The sequence below is a fragment of the Eubalaena glacialis genome, chromosome 13 (genome assembly GCF_028564815.1).
Source record: "Eubalaena glacialis isolate mEubGla1 chromosome 13, mEubGla1.1.hap2.+ XY, whole genome shotgun sequence".
Taxonomy (NCBI): Eukaryota; Metazoa; Chordata; class Mammalia; order Artiodactyla; family Balaenidae; genus Eubalaena; species Eubalaena glacialis.
The window spans coordinates 82,345,815-82,364,390 of record NC_083728.1 but is presented as its reverse complement, the minus strand read 5'-3'; the positions used below and the strand labels follow the sequence as shown (position 1 = coordinate 82,364,390).

Here is an 18,576-nt window from a genome sequence, read left to right as displayed (position 1 = left end):
AACATTGGTGTGTTGAAGTTCTTACCCTCAAAATGAGCTAGTGTCATCTTATCTCTAGTTATCTGGCAGGTGAGTGGATCTCCAAGGGAGAGAACACACCTCCCTTTGCATGGGATTCCAGTTTATGTTTCCAAGGGGTCTAGTATTTGTCTTCTCATGTCTGAGTTCAGTTAAGAAAAATGGTCAAGTTCTTTCTTCATTAATTTATGCAAATCAGGTAAAATCATGCCAAGAGTTGGAAACTATGTATTTGAATATTTCTGCATCTTAGAGAAATGCCATGTGTTTCGACCAAGAATTTCTGATAGTTGGGAAATTTATGACTCTCTATGTAAGCTTTCTTTACCTTACCTGCCACTCATTCAAAATTGAATTATCCCATTCCCTATGTCCATTTTGTCCAGGTTAGAAATGGGAGAGGCTTCATAACTTGAAATCTTCTGGAGCCGAGTGAAAATCACTATATTGTAGTGAAGTTTGTTGTAAACCTTGAGTCTCCAATTCAGGTTCCTCAGAGGCCAGGCAAAGGATGCAAATGAGTGATGCAGGACAGTGTAGTGTATGGGGACCTCATTGGCACAGTGCTAAAATCACCCTGTATAACTTCAGAGTTAATTCACCTAGTGCTCCTGTTTCCAGTGGAGTGCACTGGTACTGCAGGTCATACAAATTATTACTTTTTATTATGACAAAGCTTATACCACTTTTAGGTACCTGGAAAGTACCTTCTCATTTAAAAATTTACCAGGAGAATATATTTACTTCTATAACCAATTGGGTTTCTTTTACAAATTTGGTGGTGGTTGTTATTATTATTATTATTATTATTATATCAGTGTTTGGTAGTACAGAGGTTTAAACATTTCTGTCTTTGTATGGGATGTTAGAAGGTTTTTGCTGGATTGACTTTAAAAGAATAAGAAAATGATTTTTTTATTTTAAAAGCATTTGTGAGAAGGTAAAATAAATAGGATTTTTAAATGCTTCGTATTATCAAATTATTTAAAAGTGGCAATCTCATCAATAAGCATATATAATACTAAGAGAGCTATTAACTTCTCTTGGTAGTGGTTTTTGACCTTTTGCTGAACAAGTACTTTTAAAATTTTCAAATGCCAGGATGAAGATTTATTAAACTAACTGCAATTATATGCTACTTTTCATTTTATAATCCTATACCTGACATCTGAAATATCTTAAATTACATATGATCACTGTTTCAAGAACAAAATCAGCAATAGTACTTTTTGAAGAATAAGGAATCTAAAGGCTTATATGATTACAGAGGCCATAAGTTAACTAGTACACATGCCACTTTTCATATTACCACTCAGATTTTGAGGCTCTCCTTATTGGCAAATCCTAGACTAGATTTTTATGACCCAGTCACACTCTTTGTTAACAGCTCCAAAGGCCATTTCGTGGGAGATTTTAAAGACTGACTTACATGTTGCAGGCCTTAAAAGATTATGCATATTGATTGATTAAATAAATATTTATAGAACATCTAATAAATTCTAGGCACTGTTTTAGATTCTGCAGATGTAATAGTGAACAAAACAGGTAAGAACCCTGGTACTCATGTACCTTTTTTCTTTTGGCTGTGTTGGGTCTTCGTTGCTGCGCGCGGACTTTCTCTAGTTGCGGCGAGTGGGGACTACTCTTCGTTGAGGTGCGCCGGCTTCTCATTGTCATGGCTTCTCTTTGTTGCCCAGTACGGGCTTTAGGTGTGCGGGCTTCAGTAGTTGTGGCACACGGGCTTAGTTGCTCTGCGGTATGTGGGATCTTCCCGGACCAGGGCTCGAACCCGTGTCCCCTTCGTTGGCAGGCAGATTCTTAACCACTGCACCACTAGGGAGGTCCCTCATGTACCTTATAAACTACTTGCAGTGTGGTTGGGGTGGGAAATGAGTTTGGAGGAGACAGAAGACAAATAAAATAGGTAAACATTAGCCGGTGTTAAGTAGAGGCAGGGTTACAACCATAAGTAGGATGATCTGGGAAGTCCTCACTGAGAAAGTGATGTTTAAATAAAGATCTGAGGAAGGGCAGTTGTGAGCCATGTGCCTTTGGGGGCTAAACATTTCGAATAGAGAGTACAGCAAGTGCAAAGGCCCTGAGGTGGGAGCTGGCCTGGCTTATTTGAGGAACAGTGACGAGGCCAGTAAAACTGTTGGAGAGTGAGCAAGGCAGAGAGTAGTGGAAAAAGAGGTCAAGAGAAACAATGGGGGAACCAGACAGAGTGGGGGCTACTTTGTAGGCCATTATAATGACCTTTGTCATTACTCTTCCTTTTTTATAGGAGCACTCTTGCTCCTGGGAGAGATACATGGAAATAGACAGCAAAGGCACAAGCAGGAGATCAGATAGGAAGGTACTGTTTTAATCCAGGTAAGTGAAGATGGTAGCTTTGAGCAATGTGGTAACCGTAGAGGGAAAGATTTTGGCCTAGGCAATTGGAAAGGTGAAGTTGCTGTTAACAGCAGTCGGGAAACGTTGAGAAAATTACTTTAGTCATTATAAGTTTGAGATGCCCATTACACATCTAAGTGAAATTGGAAGATGCAGCTGGATTGAGGAGACTAGAATTTTGGGAAGACATTGAAGCAATTAGGCATCATCAGCACATAGGTAGTATTTAAAAACATGACACTGGATGAGATCATCAAGGGTAGTGAGTACTGAGAGAAAAAAGAAGAGGTCCAAGGACTGAGCCCTGGGGAACCTAATGTTAAGAAGTGTTATGAGTGGCCAGAGAAGTAGGAGGCAAAGCAGGAGTGAAGCAAAGTGCTTTGAGGATGATCAGTTTTGTCAGATGCAGCTGTTAGATCAATAAGATGGGGACTGACAGTGACCACTAGGTTTAGCATTTGTAGGTAATTGATGACTGGTACTGCCTTTAAATCCAGCCAGGACAGACTTTGCCCTCTGCCCTGCTCTGGCCCTCCTTAAGCCCTGCGCCTTTCCAGAATAGAAGAGTTCAAAGGGCCACCACCCCACACTCCACTTGGAGCCCACCACTCCCCTTCTACACCATGCTTACTAGGTATCTGGAACTCCCGAATTCATAGCCCAAATACCCTCAATGTGGCTTTCACAGTTTATTTCCTAGGTCTGTCTGCCTGAGAGAGGACTGCACCAGAGCCATGCATATGCCCAGGCTTGAATTGGGGGCACTGCTAGTGGGAGTTGGGTAAAGTGGGCAGTGTGGATGGAGCCTGGAGGTTGGGCTGGGATATTATCCCATGTGCAGGTGAGGCTTCTTGAGATGTGGGACAGAACTATAGACGGGCAAGGAAAGATACTAAGCCAGGGGCTGGTTCTTCTGCACTTGACATTCTGTCAAGAAACTTCAAGGAATACAGAATTCTAAAGTAAAACCTGACCTTCAGAGTCATTATGAACATTCATGTAAGCAAGGTCAGAGGATAAGACATATTTTATTTAACACTATATTAGCTCTATTTATGACTGTTAACTACTTAGACATACAGTTTTTGGGTCTCTTACTCCTGAGATCTGCAAATGCTTCTGATAGCCTTTTTGTTGAGCTGAACAGGAGCAATTTCATGGCCTATGGGGACAAATGCCTCATTGGAATGGGTTAAACAGAGAATGGGAGGAGAAGAATTAGAGATACTGAATAAAATGTTTTCAAGAATTTTTTGTAAAGGGATCTTGAAAAGGTAGCTGGCTTTCTTTGTTTTGTCTTGATTCATTGTCTTTTCTTCTAAGGTGGGGAAAATAATAACCAAGATGTTTGTACTCTAAAGAAAAGACTTACATTAGTTTTCTGGGGCTGCCATAACAAAATGCCACAGAGTGGGTGGCTTAAACAACAGAAATTAATTTTCTCACATTTCTGGAGCCTAGATGTCCAAGATGAAGGTTTTGGCAGGTTTTCTTCCTTCTAGGGCCTCTCTTCGTCCCTTGTAGATGGCCGTCTTCTCACTGTGTCCTCACATGGCCTTTTCTCTGTGCATGTGTATATCTGATGTCTCTTCCTATGTCTCAATCTCCTCTTCTTATAAGGACATCAGTCAGATTAGATTAGAGCCCACCCTAACGGCCTCATTTCAAATTAATTACATTTTTAAAGTCCCTATCTCCAAATACAGTCACATTCTGAAGTAATGGAAGTTAGGGTTTCAATATATGAATTTTGGGTGGACACAATTTAGTCTAAAATAGGGATCTCAAATATTCTAGAACATATATATGTGGGACCCATCCCACCTTTGAAAAATGTTCGTGGCTTCTCAAAAGAGTTGACTGTAGTGTTTCCCAAACAAGTTCATTTCTGTCCTCCTTAAAGTAATGTAGCCTAGTATGAAGTAGTCAGTAATTGGTGATGTTTAATGGTATGCAGGTTGCTAAGTGATATGGACTGAATTATGCCTCCCTGCCCCCCCCAACCCAATTCAAATTCATATGTTTAAGCCCTAACCCCCAATGTATTTGGAGTAAGGAAGTAATTAAGGTTAAATGAGGTCGTAAGAGTAGGGTCCTGATAGGATTAATGTTCTTTATAAGAAGAGTCATTAGAAAGATAGCTCTCTTTCTCCCCTCAATACGAGGACACAGAGAGACGGTGGCTGTCTACAAGCCAGGAAGAGAGCTCTCACCAGAAATTGACCGTGCTGGAACCTTGAACTTACATTTCTAGCCTCCAGAACTATGAGAAAATTTCTGTTGTTTAAGCCACCAGACTATGGTATTTTGTTATGGCAGCCTGAGCCAACTAAGACATTAAGATACACATGGACATCAATGTCAAAAAAACAAACAAACAAAGAAAAGCAACAATCAAAAACTGGGCAGAAGATCTAAATAGACATTTCTCCAGAGAAGACATACAGATGGCCAACAGACAGATGAAAAGCTGCTCAACATTACTAATTATTAGAGACATGCAAATCAAAACTACCATGAGGTATCTATCACCTCACACCAGTCAGAATGGCCATCATCAAAAAGTCTACAAATAGGGGCTTCCCTGGTGGCACAGTGGTTAAGAATCTGCCTGCCAATGCAGGAAACACAGGTTTGAGCCCTGATCCGGGAAGATCCCACATGCCATGGAGCAGCTAAGCCTGTGTGCCACAACTACTGAAGCCTGCACGCCCTAGAGCCCGTGCTCTGCAACAGGAGAAGCCACCACAATGAAAAGCCTGTGCACCACAATGAAGAGTAGCCCCCGCTTGCTGCAACTAGAGAAAGCCTGCACACAGCAATGAAGGCCCAATGCAGCCAAAAATAAATTAAATAAATAAATAAACAAATAAATTTATTAAACAGAAAAGTCTACAAATAGTAAATGCTGGATAGGGTGTGGAGAAAAGGGAACTCTTCCTACAGTGTTGGTGGGAATGTAAATTGGTACAGCCACTATGAAGAACAGTATGGAGGCTCCTTAAAAACTAAAAACAGAACTACCATATGATCCAGCAATCCCACTCCTGGACATATATCTGGAAAAGATGAAAACTCTAATTCGAAAAGGTAACACGCACCCTAGTGTTCATAGCGGCACTATTTACAACAGCCAAGACATGGAAGCAACCTTAGTGTCCATTGACAGATGAATGGATAAAGAAGATGTGTTATATATACACAATGGAATATTATTCAGCCATAAAAAGAATGAAATAATACTATTTGCAGCAACATGGATGGACCTAGAGATTATCATACTAAGTGAAGTAAGTCAGACAAAGACAAATATCATATGACATCACTTATATGTGGAATCTAAAAAAAAGATACAAATCAACTTATTTACAAAACAAAAATAGACTCACAGACATAGAAAATAATCTTGTGGTTACCAAAGGGGAAGGGGACAGGGAGAGGGATAAATTAGAAGTTTGGGATTCACAGAAAAAAAAATTTTTTTAAGTTCTATATACTTTAAAAGAAATATACAAACAATAACTCCTTAATATCACCAATACCTAGTCAATGTACATATTTCTGAGTTTGTCTCATCATTTTTTAAATTACTTTGGTCAAATTAGGTTTAAAATGAGATCTATACATGGCAATTGGTTGAGATGTCTTATATGTCTTGTTATCTCATTCCTACTCTTCTTCTATATTTACCTTGCAGTTTATTCATTGAGGTTATCAGGTGATTTCTGGATTTGCTGATTGTATCCCCTGGTGTGTGGTTTAACATGTGCTCTTATCCCTTATATTTTCTGTAAGCTTGTAGTATAATCTGTGGTGACCCAGATTCAGGTTATATTTTGGGGGTTGGTGGTGGTGGTGTGTTCTCTATTAGGAGGGATGTATTATCTTGTTTTCTCTCTTTTTATGATGATAGTAGCCATTGATGCTTGGTTCTTTGCTTAATTTTATCCTTTTCAGGAGGTCCTCCAAAGGTAATCAATAAAGTATTTATTTGTTGGTTGGTTTTCTTTTAATATAATTGTATGCTTCTGTATTTAAACATGTTGATGTGTCTCAGTTCATTGTGTTATTATGCTGTTAATACTCAAATTGTCTCATCTTTGGTTAGTGGGAGCCCCTTAAATTTGGCTCTCAAGTCCCTTTGACAACGTCTTTCTAGGATGACAAGATATGACAGACTCATCTTACATATTTGCCTCCTCAGACTTCAGTTGGTTATTTTCATAGTAGAATGGGAAAAACAAGTCAGAAAACATTTTATGCTTGAGGGTAATGGTTATTTTAAAGAATGCAAGGCTGTTTAAAACACTGTTTGAAAACATCTTTTGTTATAGAAAAATATAAAAAGTAAGCTTTGTGTATTTGTGTATCCTTGCTAACCAAATGATATTGTCTCAGAATTTCTTTTTAATAATCAAAATCTCATTATCAGAAGGCTAGAAATATACCAAAGCAGTCAAACATCCCTTCATCAAATTATTTTTGCATTGCATACGTTTATTATGTGTGGATTTCTGAACCTATGTGAAAACAGATTTATCTTTCAGTCCACAGTCATACCCAAGGAATGGCAAACAAACACGCTTTTCTCTTTAATCTCATTCTTGTGCATTCTTTTCCCCCTTGTAGTTTAGACTTCTTTTTTGGTAGGAAATGAAAAGTCAGGTATGTTATCATGCCTTTTGTCAACATAATTCAACCTGGAAATAGTACCCAAGTTGTAGATAGCGATTTTAGTAATATATGAGCACTGCTTTTTACACTTTGATTCCCTTCCCTTCACGTTATTCAGTTATGAAGAGATAGTATCATAATAGCCTCTTGGCCGAATCATAGAGTAGAGCTATGATTCTCTGGATAAGCTGTAGAACATTATTAAGTTTTACCGTCTGGGTTGAGTTTGTCTATTGGAAGGATATCAAAGTTGGTCAGGTTGCTCTTAATTGCTTTTTGTTTGTGTTTGAGACTATGTAGTTAGATTGATCTTAGCTTATTTTCTGCTCTTTATTTGATTAACTTTTCAGTGTTTTCTATTGCTGTGAAGTCCACTGAACCCCTTTAAATTTGAATAATACATGGGATTGGCGAGTGCAAGTGCTTCAATAGTTTCTATTTTTCAGGCTAATAACACAATCTTCAAGGTATTATCCATGGAATACCTTAAATATTTTGGGGGAAACATCAGTGACACAGACAAATGACACTCCAAAATCCAGGCATATCCAAGAACCCATCTTATTTTGCATTAATACAACTTTCCTAATTTCATGGGAGTGATTTTATGATACATGGATTAAGAAGCAATTTCTCCTTTTCTTGTCTTTATAAACCTATTGTGCAGGCAGGATTCCAAGATGGCAGTCAAGATACTTGCCCCCTGTTTACTCCCATGATTAGATTTTTATATGGACAGTTGACTTTAAGAAAGGGAGTTGTGTTCTGTTGTTTCATTAGCCTGATTTAATCAGGTAGGTGTTCAACTAGGGACCTCTTTCTGGAGTAAAAGATTAAACTGATGGGACCTCTTACTTTTTAAAATAAACTGCTTTATTAAAATATTCGTTATATATAATAAAATTTATTCATTATCAGTCTACAGTTTAATTTTTTTAATATATTTATAGAGTTGTACAACCATCACTATACTCCAATTTTATAACTTTGCCGTCACCTCAAAAATTTCCCTTGTGCCCACTTGCAAATTGGTGGATTCTAACATTCCTGTGCAAAATTCTGTTAGAACTTGGTGGATTATTATTTTTTCAATGTGTCTCCTGCCATTGTTGGGTGCAGTGTTTTGTATACGTCAACTAGATGCTTTTTTAAAAAAAATAATTAATTTATGTTTGGCTGCGTTGGGTCTTCATTGCTGCGCGGGCTTTCTCTAGTTGCGATGAGTGGGGGCTACTCTTCATTGTGGTGCGCGGGCTTCTCATTGCGGTGGCTTGTCTTGTTGCGGAGCACAGGCTCTAGGCGCGTGGGCTTCAGTAGTTGTGGCACACGAGCTCAGTAGTTGTGGCTTGCGGGCTCTAGAGCGCAGCCTCAGTAGTTGTGGAGCACAGGCTTCGTTGCTGCATGGCATGTGGGATCTTCCTGGACCAGGGCTCAAACCCGTGTCCCCTGCATTAGCAGGCGGATTCTTAACCACTGCGCCACCAGGGAAGTCCCTGGTGGACTATTTTAAAATTTATTGTTAAGTTGAATTTGTTGCATTTCATCAGAATTTTGCAGCTTTTTAATTAAGAAGATCATCCCATAATTCTCTTTTTGTTTTGTTATTATCAGATTTGGGCACAGATTAGCTTTATATATATTTTTTTCATGCTCTAGATCAAATTTTGTTAAAATTTTTAAAAAATTAAAGTTAGTTTAGTGTAATTTTCATCAGTACCACCATAGAATAATGTTTATTATTGTAATTTAGAATGTGTTCATTATCACATTTTTGTAATAATCATATTATATTATTATCACGTTATATATTGTATTATCACATTATTATTATGTAATTATATCACATTATATCTATTTTTTGGTTTTGTTTTTTATCTCTTTTTATTCTAGATATATAAGAAGTATGTCTCTTTTATATTTGTGGGTTTTGCTCCCAATTTTACTCTAATTTATTAATTGTACAATATTTTAATTTCCAATTCATTATGTAGTTTTCATTTTTAGAATCTCCTCCCTCTAATCTTCCCCATAGTTGCTTTTTTTGTTGTACTACTTTTTGTTCTCTATAATTAGGCTATTTATTTCTGTTACTTCCAATTTAATAAAAAATACATGAGTTAATCTCTAGCACATAATTTATAGATCTTGTAAAATGTTTTACTAACATATTTATAATTTTTCATTTTCTTAATTTTTAGATGGTATGTTTGTCTTTTTCTCTCTGACTCAATTCTAATTGTGGAGAGAATTTTTTAAAATATCTTGAAAGTTTTTTTTAAAAGTCTCTAGGTGATATGGATATTCAGTTTAAAATGTCATTAATTTTTACCATCAAGAAGGCTGTTCATGTAGTTTCTAAATTTAGAAAGTCTGATATTCTTTGTAGCCTACTACACCTTCAGTCTGTGGTAATGTCCCATGGATGCTCTAGAAGATGTGGTCTATATAAGTTACCAAATTTACTATGTATTGCCTGAGTCAAACTGAGTTCTTTAACCGCAGGTCCCTTTCTATTGTTTTGTTTTCTTACTGTCTGTTAGGTAGCATGCTAAAGTTTCCCAACTCCTGTTGATTTCCTTTATTACTTAAGATATTTTTTAGTTAATATATTGGGATATCAAGGTTTATCTTAATACTTTAGTATGAAGAACAGAAGTGTAAAAGGTAAAGATTATACCTTTTATCACTGTAAAATGATTACCTTTGACATATGACTTTAGCCATTTATTTATAATATTTTGTCTTTTTTCTCTTTTAAAATTTAGCAGTGCTTTATAACTAACAAATACATTTTTGTTTGTTTTACCCAATACAAACTAGATATCCTTGCCTTTTTTTAAGAAATGGGAGCTTAATCCATGTATATTATTGTTATTATAACCAATATACTCAGCCATATGCTTGCTCTCTTGCTAGTTCCCTTATTTTTTCTCCATTTCTCTATTGATTATGTTTTAATTCTTTTACATTCAATAGTAACTTAGAAAACAGATGTTTTTGGTATCTAAATTTAGTGATTGACTTTAAGATTACCAAATCCTTAAAATTCTTTTTCTAACTATTAAAAACAATAACAATATAACTTATGATTCTATGATCCCAGAGAAATTTCGCAGAAATTCCTTGCACTACCCTAGTTTCCAGAATTTAATTTTTATCTTTCTGTCACAACTTGTTATTATACATTTAAAAGTACAGTGTTTATTTCTTAAGAAAACGTTTTTTGTATTCAACTTTGTAATTTTGCTTATAGTAGTTATTTTCCACTAGCTCGTTTTGATGTGTCCAGCCTTTTCATTAAGTTATTTACTTTGGTTCTGCGCCTCTCCTCTGAAGTACCTTTTAAAGCCTAAGAAATAAAACAGTACAAATGCCGCTCAATCTATGAAACTTTCTCCACTTGGGAACAGTTTTATATGGAAACAATAAAACAACACTTTTATGAGATTAAATACTTACTGCTTTGATGTTAGTGAAGGTATATTATAAAATTTCATTGAATAAAAGAAGATTCGGTGCTTATTGGCACCTTTAAGAAACATCATATAGGGTTCATTTAGATCCCTACAGGAAAACTCAGCAGTCCAAGATAAGATTTATGCTGCCTTGAGGAACCAAAACTGTGGTAAGAGATTACTTTCGGATGCTCTTCTGCATTGCAGTTCATAATTCACATCATTCCTCTAGAGTTCTAGTCATAGGTATCTCCTCCACATACTTCATCCTTTTGTGAGTTTTGTTTGAAGGGTTAATGACCTTCTGAACATCTAGCATCTTGTTGGGACTCTCCAGACTCAAGCTGAAAAGAGTGGCATAGCCTGGCTAACTAATCTTAGCAGATGCGCACAGAATTGCTCCACCTTACTTTCCTCAGTCCAGGATGATGGGACTTTGTTACATGTTCATCAGCCATGATAAAACCATGGATCGTTATTTTCCTAATTAGCCATTAATAACAGTTAACTCTAATGACAGTGCTGTCTCAGAGTTTGGAAAATATATTGTTGACAATGAAATCTAATGAAAACAAGATGGCTTCTTATATTTTATAAAAGGTGATAATCTTACTGATAGAATTACTGCCACTCATGCCAGATGCTAGCTTCCTTTAACTTTGTTTTGTTCTAGTTCTGATTCCTAAACTATATAATATCCTAATGGGTAGAAATGTCTGGAACTAGAGAGTGAATTATAGTAATTTTTAAATAAGCGAGGTCCTGAAATATCTAAAGGCGGATAGTAAGAAATTTCATTGCATCATTTATAGCAAAAACTTTCTTATAACAGACGCCATGGATGCTGGGATAAATCAATGCAAGCAGATTGATTTTTCTTAGGTCTTTAAATGTTTAAACCAGCACCTGGCCTTTGTAATGTCTCTGGTTGTAGGTAATAGCTGGGAATTTCAGGTGAAGGATTACAGCTTCTGAGTTAGTTATGCTACCCCAATGATCCACTGGATGTGCTTGAAAATGCCAGTCTTAAATGTATTCATGGGATTCGGAAGGAATACTTCTTTGCCTGATATCTTGTGGTTTAGCTTTAGTACTTACTGTAGTCAGTCTATTTCTTTGAAATATTGAGCTGTCTGACAGCTTAAAATCCTAAGTTTCCTTTCAACTTGAGCGTGGCTTTGGAGGAGAAAAGGGGTGATGTGGGGGTGGATTTTATGTAAGGCTCTCCAAAGAGAATTCGCTGAAGTGCTTTTGCTGGCAGGGCACAGGGAAGGCTAGTAAGCTGCTTCCTCTCAGTTTTTCTTGGGGTTTTGCCCTTAGCCTAGAACAACATTTAGTCAGATAACTTACATCAGGGCCACAGCAGTCTCTTGCTGGACCTTGTTGAAGTCATCATTTTCCTTCCATGAAGAAAGATGGAAAAGACCCAAATGCAAAGTCCAGATTTTGTTAAGCCTCTTGAACATTAGGAAAAGTCTTGATGCTCTTATACCTTTAATTCCCACCTAGATGTTTATTTCTCATCTAAGTTGGAGGACTTAGTTTTTATACACATCTCTTTTTTTAATGATTTTTCTTTTTTTTTAATTTAAATTTTTTTTTTTTTTTGGCTGCGTTGGGTCTTTGTTGCTGCACGCGGGCTTTCTCTAGTTGCGGCAAGCGGGGGCTACTCTTTGTTGCAGTGCGCGGGCTTATTACGGCGGCTTCTCTTGTTGCGGAACGTGGGCTCTAGGGCACGCGGGCTTCAGCAGTTGTGGCTCGCAGGCTCTAGAGTGCAGGCTCAGTAGTTGTGGTGCACGGACTTAGTTTACCGCGGCATGTGGGATCTTCCTGGACCAGGGCTCGAACCTGTGTCCCCTGCATTGGCAGGCAGATGCTTAAGCACTGTGCCACCAGGGAAGTTCCTATAAACATCTCTTGATCAAATGTTACCTAATAAGATTTCTTTCTTTGTGAATGCGGTTGGTTACCACAGATGTATTGAAAATATATTCTGTGGAGAATACTAGTCTACCACTGAATCATTATTTCCAGGTTAAATGTAAACATTTAAACAAGCACTAAGAATTAAAATGAAGAGAGCAGTAGGCAGTGGAGACATGGGGTTAGCCCTAGATCTCTTGCCTAATTCTGAGCACATTTCCTCTACACATTTTTTCATCCATACATTGGAGTTAGCTTTACCTGCCTCTACTTAACTCAGAGATCCAGTGAGATAAGAATTCTGACGTTGCTTATGAATTACAGGGCCCACTCCACATACAGATTTTATCATCAGTATAAATATATTTAACATAGACCTTTTAAAACTTGAAAATGTATCATAATTATCAGTGAAGAATGAGATGCTTGCTAGAATTTGAAGGCATATGTCAAAAAACAAATATACAGAGAAAGAGCTCTTCAAAGACCATAGTGGAAGAGACAATATCTGAGCTTTTAAAAAGTCTTGACCTGAAAAGTACAGAGAAAGTGAGAGTGAGCATTCCAGATTAAGAAAATCTAGTGTGAAGAAGTGTAGGGCAGGAATGGGCATGACATGTTCAGGAAATTGAGAGGAAGTGATGTTCATTTTAGATTAAATTCCCCTTTATTACAAGTATAAAGATGAAAACTTGAAGAGAATGACAATATTCTGAACTTTTATTCCATAGTACTAAGAAAAAGCTCATATAGCTTGCATCTGAATTAATTTAGAATTAGCAGGTTTAGCAGTAACTTAGGAGGAAACTAAGTACTTAAGGGCTCAGAAGGATACAAAGTAAAATTAGCATCATTTTTCTTGGTTCCATTAGAGAAGACTTCCTGGAGAAAGGGATTTTAGAAGAGAGTGATAAAAGTGGATTTGTAGAAAGGTTGAAATCAAAAAAGAATGCCCTCTATATAGTGGGGATTTGGCAATAGCTGATTAGATGGTATGACCAAAAGTCAGGTCTGAACTGCAGTCTTTAAAGAGGCACATTAAAGGTACAAGGAATGCTGATTTGGATTCATTCTCCATTCATCTTGGTTCATCTTCCCCCATGGTCCCAGAGTCACATGAAAACCTGCAGGCAAAAGGTTTGCTACCTGTTACCTGTTCTGCTCTCTGAAGTTCCCTGCTACCCAGAAATATGGGGCTTGTGTTTTGCTTGAGACTTTCCGTGCTCTGATCCATGCCCCTCTCTCCTGTTTCTTCCTATTTCCTCCCAAAAGGAGCTCTCTATTTCAGATAAGACTCCTGATCATTTCCTAGCATGTTGCTTTCCCTGCCTTTTCTTTCTAACTTTCTCCCATCAAGAGTATCTTTTCCTCCCCTTTCAGCCATATGAGCTCAATCTGCTTTTAAAATCCAAGGCTTCAGACATCACCTTTCCTCCTAACATCACTAACTCATTTTTTGGTTATCATTTAGGATGTATGTATTTCCTTGTGTTGCTATATTTGTTTGTCTTGTGCTGTCTTTCTCTTGCTAGATTGAGAACATTGTAAAGGTGCTATGTGTTGTATAACTTGCATCACATTGCTTGGGTTCTCTGCAAATGTGGTTGGTGATGACATTATAGACTAATGGTCCATATGAATTTGACTCATAGTCTTGTATAGACTAATGGTTTGCCATTGTGTTTTGTGTGTTTGTTCATTTTGAATGGAAAATCAGATCTGGCTAAATGTGTACAACATCCTGAACGTGAAAATCAGAGCCAAGTAAATGTGTAGAAACTGCTAAAATGTAAGCTTTGTGTAAGAGCAAAGACTTTTTAATTTGGTTAAGCACCATATATCTAGCTCTTACTATCAGGCTCAAATGTGGTACTTAATACATATTTGTTGAACGGATGCTGGTTTAATTTACTTAAGCTGTAGGTCTTAATTTGGTATTTTAAAATATCTTTAGAATATTGTCTCAAAAAACAGGATCATTGTCTCCCTAGTGCATAAAGGATAATATACAGAATCTCATCATTTTCTCTGAGGAGAAGAAAACCTTGTTTTATGTTCTGTTTTGTCGTTTCTTTTTTTTTTTTTTTTTAATTAATTAATTAATTTATTTATTTTTATGGCTGTGTTGGGTCTTCGTTTCTGTGCGAGGGCTTTCTCTAGTTGCGGCGAGCGGGGGCGGGGGGGGCACTCTTCATCGCGGTGCGCGGGCCTCTCACTATCGCGGCCTATCTTGTTGCGGAGCACAGGCTCCAGACGCGCAGGCTCAGTAGTTGTGGCTCATGGGCCCAGTTGCTCCGCGGCATGTGGGATCTTCCCAGACCAGGGCTTGAACCCATGTCCCCCGCATTGGCAGGCGGATTCTCAACCACTGCACCACCAGGGAAGCCCCTCTTTTTTTTTTTTTAATTTATTCTTTTGGCTGCATTGGGTCTTCATTGCTGAGTGCGGGATATCTCTAGTTGCAGCGAGCGGGGGCTACTCTTTGTTGCGGTGCGCGGGCTTCTCATTGCGGTGACTTCTCTTGTTGCAGAGCACGGGCTCTAGGCCCATGGGCTCAGTAGTTGTGGCTCGTGGGCTCTAGAGTGCAGGCTCAGTAGTTGTGGTGCACAGGCTTAGTTGCTCCGCAGCATGTGGGATCTTCCCGGACCAGGGATGGAACCTGTGTCCCCTGCGTTGGCAGGGGGAATCTTAACCACTGCGCCATCAAGGAAGTCCCTGTTGTTTCTTTCTTTCTTTTTTCTTTCCCCAGAAGAGGACAGAGGAAATAAGATGGGAAATCATATTTGGTGTAACCTAGATTGGAAAAATCTCAGGAAAGATTACCCTCCAAGATTTATGTTAAACTTTTCAAGTGTTTATTGAAGGGCTGCTGAGGTCTTTTATCTACATTGACACTTTATGGTAAATGTTTTACTTATCCTACCCTCCACGTTTCTTTCTATGGCAGCTTACCTGGTACTCTTCAGAAGCTGAGAAAAATGCTAAAGATCAGGACCTTAAATTGTTCACTTCTGACAAGGCTTAAAGAATAGGGGTGAAGGAGCAGTTGTGTGAGATCACTGACACTTTTCTTTTTTTCTCTTTTCTTCTGCCTTCAGCTCAAGCCAGGGCAGAACAGCTGCAGGGACAGTGACAGTGAAAGTGCCAGTGGAGAATCCAAGGGCTTCCACAGGAGCAGCTCTCGGGAAAGGCTCAGCGATGTAAGTTAAAAAAAAAAAAACTAAACAAAACCACCAGGTCACACATCCCTTGGGTCCGATTTCAATTTTCCAACACTCTCATCCCTTCACATCACTTTGTAAATATCCAAGCATTATTACACTTCATCCTTTCTTGGCATATAAATATTTGAGCATTGCTTTGTAGTGCCATTCTGTTTTCTGGTTTGACCTAATATGTGTTTTAACAAATTATAAGGTTGGTGGGAGTATTTGTCAGCTTAGAAACAATAGATTACAAAAGGAAGTGATAATACTTTTAATATCAGTGTTACAAATGAAAGAAGTAGTCTGGTAGCGCTACAGCTGGGAGATAACATATTTAACTATGGGCTTTTTGTCATTTCTTCATGCATGAGCTTGATTAACGACACTTTTTTTTTTTTTTTTATTCCTGCTGGAAGGGATGACTAACCAGCCACTTAAAGAGAAGGAATTAAATTTCCTGACTGATGTCTGGAGGAAAAACCCTCATGAGCACACACCATACCTCTTAAGGGGGTCTGTCAGCCTTCTAGACCTGGCTCTAACCACTCTCCAGCCTCCTGTGCACCAGGCTGAGAACCATCTGGCCCTCTTTGGGCCCTCTTGCATTCTTCCCTAATGTGTCATATAACAGGATTCTTGACCCATCTTTGCACCTGAGGACAACATTTTAAAACTTTCCTTTAAAATAGAACAAGTAGGGAGCAATTTTTATTAGTGATAACCGAGAAAGGAACATTAACATACTGAGACAGTACTCTTTTTTTCCCCAATTTTTTTGGTTTATTTGCAAAAGAATTTATTATTAGGGGAAGAAAATAATTCCACTGTTGATAAAAAAATAATTTGGATAGCCATTGAAGAACATTCTCAGAAATAACACCATTTTCCCTTTTGTGGTTAGCATACTCAATTTGGGAAATTTTGTTTTTCTCTTCCCTTCCATTCTCTTCTATTCTCTTCTTTTCCCCTCTCCCTCTCTCCTCCCTGCCATCCTTCCTCCCTCCCTCCCTTCCTTCTTCCCAGCTATAGATTACCCTTCAGTCACCACAGGTGGTGACTTCAGGATTCTAAGCATCTTTTTTCTTTTTAAATTGAGTTATAATTAATATACAGTATTACATTAGTTACAGGTGTACAACATAGTGATTCAGTATTTTTATACATTATGAAATGGTGACCACAATAATCTAGTTTTCATCCATCACCATACAGATTTGTTATGGTGTCATTGACTATATTCCCTATCTGCACATTACATCCCTGTGATGTATTTGTCTTATAACTGGAAGTCTGTTCCTCTTAATTCCCTTCACTGATCTTGTCTGCCCAGCACCCCCCCACACAGCCACCTCCCTCCTCTTTGGCAACCACTGGTTTGTTCTCCATATCTATGAGTCTGTTTCTGTTCTGTTTTGTTTGTTCATTTGTTTTGTTTTGTAGATTTCACATATAAGTGAAATCATATGGTACTCATTTTTCTCTGTCTGACTTATTTCATTTAGCATGACAGCCTCCCGTCCGTTCATGTTGCTGCCAATGACAAGAATTCATTCTTTTTTATAGCTGAGAAATCTTCCATTGTGTGTGTGTGTGTCTGTGTATCACATCTTCTTTATTCATTTATCTGTTGATGAACATTTAGGTTGCTTCCATATCTTAGCTGTTGTATATAGTGCGGCAATGAATGTTAAGGGTACATAGATGTTTTTGAATTAGTGTTTTTTGTTTTCTTTGGATAAATACCCAGAAGTAGAGTTGCTGGATCATATGGTAGTTCTATTTTTAGTTTTTTGAGGGATCTCCATACTGTTTTCCATAGCAGCTGCACAAATTTACATTCCCACCAGTAGTGCACAGTGCTTCCCTTTTCTCCACATTCTCACCAACACTTGTTTCTTGTCTTTTTGAGAATAACCATTCTGACAAGTATGAGGTGGTATCTCATTGTGGTTTTGATTTTCATGTCCCTGATGATTAGTGATGTTAAGCATCTTTCATGTGCCTGTTGGCCATCTGTATGTCTTCTTTGGAAAATGTCTATTTAGGTCCTCTGCCTGTTTTTTAATCAGGTTGTTAATTGTTTTGATATTGAGTTATATGAGTTCTTTATACATTTTGGATACCAATCCCTTATCAGATACATCATTTGCAAATATCTTCTCCCATTCAGTAGGTTACCTTTTTGTTTTGTTGATAGTTTCCTTCACGGTGCAAAAAGCTTTTTAGTTTGATGTAGTCCCATTTGTTTATTTTTGCTTTTTATGTTGCCCTTGCCTGAGGAGGTATATCCAAAAAAAAATGCTAAGACTAATGTCAAAGAGATTACCACCTGTGTTTTCTTCTAGGAATGTTATGGTTTCAGGTGTTATATTTAAGTTTTTAATCCATTCTGAGTTTATTTTTCTATACAGTGTGAGAAAGTGGTGCAGTTTCATTCTTTTGCATGTTGCTGTCCCGTTTTCCTAACACTATTTATTAAAGAAACTGTCTTTTCCCTATCATATATTCTTGCCTCCTTTGTCATAGATTAATTGACCATATGAGTGTGGGTTTATTTCTGGGATCTCTGTTCCATTGACCCATGTGTCTGTTTTTGTGCCAGTACCATACTGTGTTGATTACTATAGCTTTGTAGTATACTTTCAAGTCTGGGGGCATGATGCCTTCAGCTTTGTTCTTCTTTCTCAGTATAGGCATATAGACCAATAGAATAGAATTGAGAGTTCATAAATAAACCCATATATGTATGGCCAAGTAATTTTTGACACAAGTTTTACATCCATTCAATTGGGAAAGAATTTTCTCTTCAACAGGTGGTGCTGGGACAACTGGTTTTGCCCATGCAAAAGAATGAAGTTGGACCCCTACATCACACCATGTACAAAAATTAACTCAAAATGAATAAA

General features: G+C 37.7%; 1 protein-coding gene across 3 annotated transcripts in view; it reads left to right on the top strand.

Annotated features, from left to right (window-relative positions):
• AUTS2 (activator of transcription and developmental regulator AUTS2) overlaps positions 1–18,576 on the top strand; it is a 1,116,331-nt gene that overhangs the window by 484,132 nt on the left and 613,623 nt on the right. For 2 of the 3 annotated variants that reach the window (XM_061208931.1, XM_061208930.1), the window contains exon 3: positions 15,563–15,664. The exons of the other annotated variant lie outside the window; for it this stretch is intronic. In XM_061208931.1, the coding sequence (XP_061064914.1) occupies positions 15,563–15,664 (102 nt within the window). The remainder of the gene's footprint in view (positions 1–15,562; positions 15,665–18,576) is intronic. 3 annotated transcript variants of the gene reach the window in all.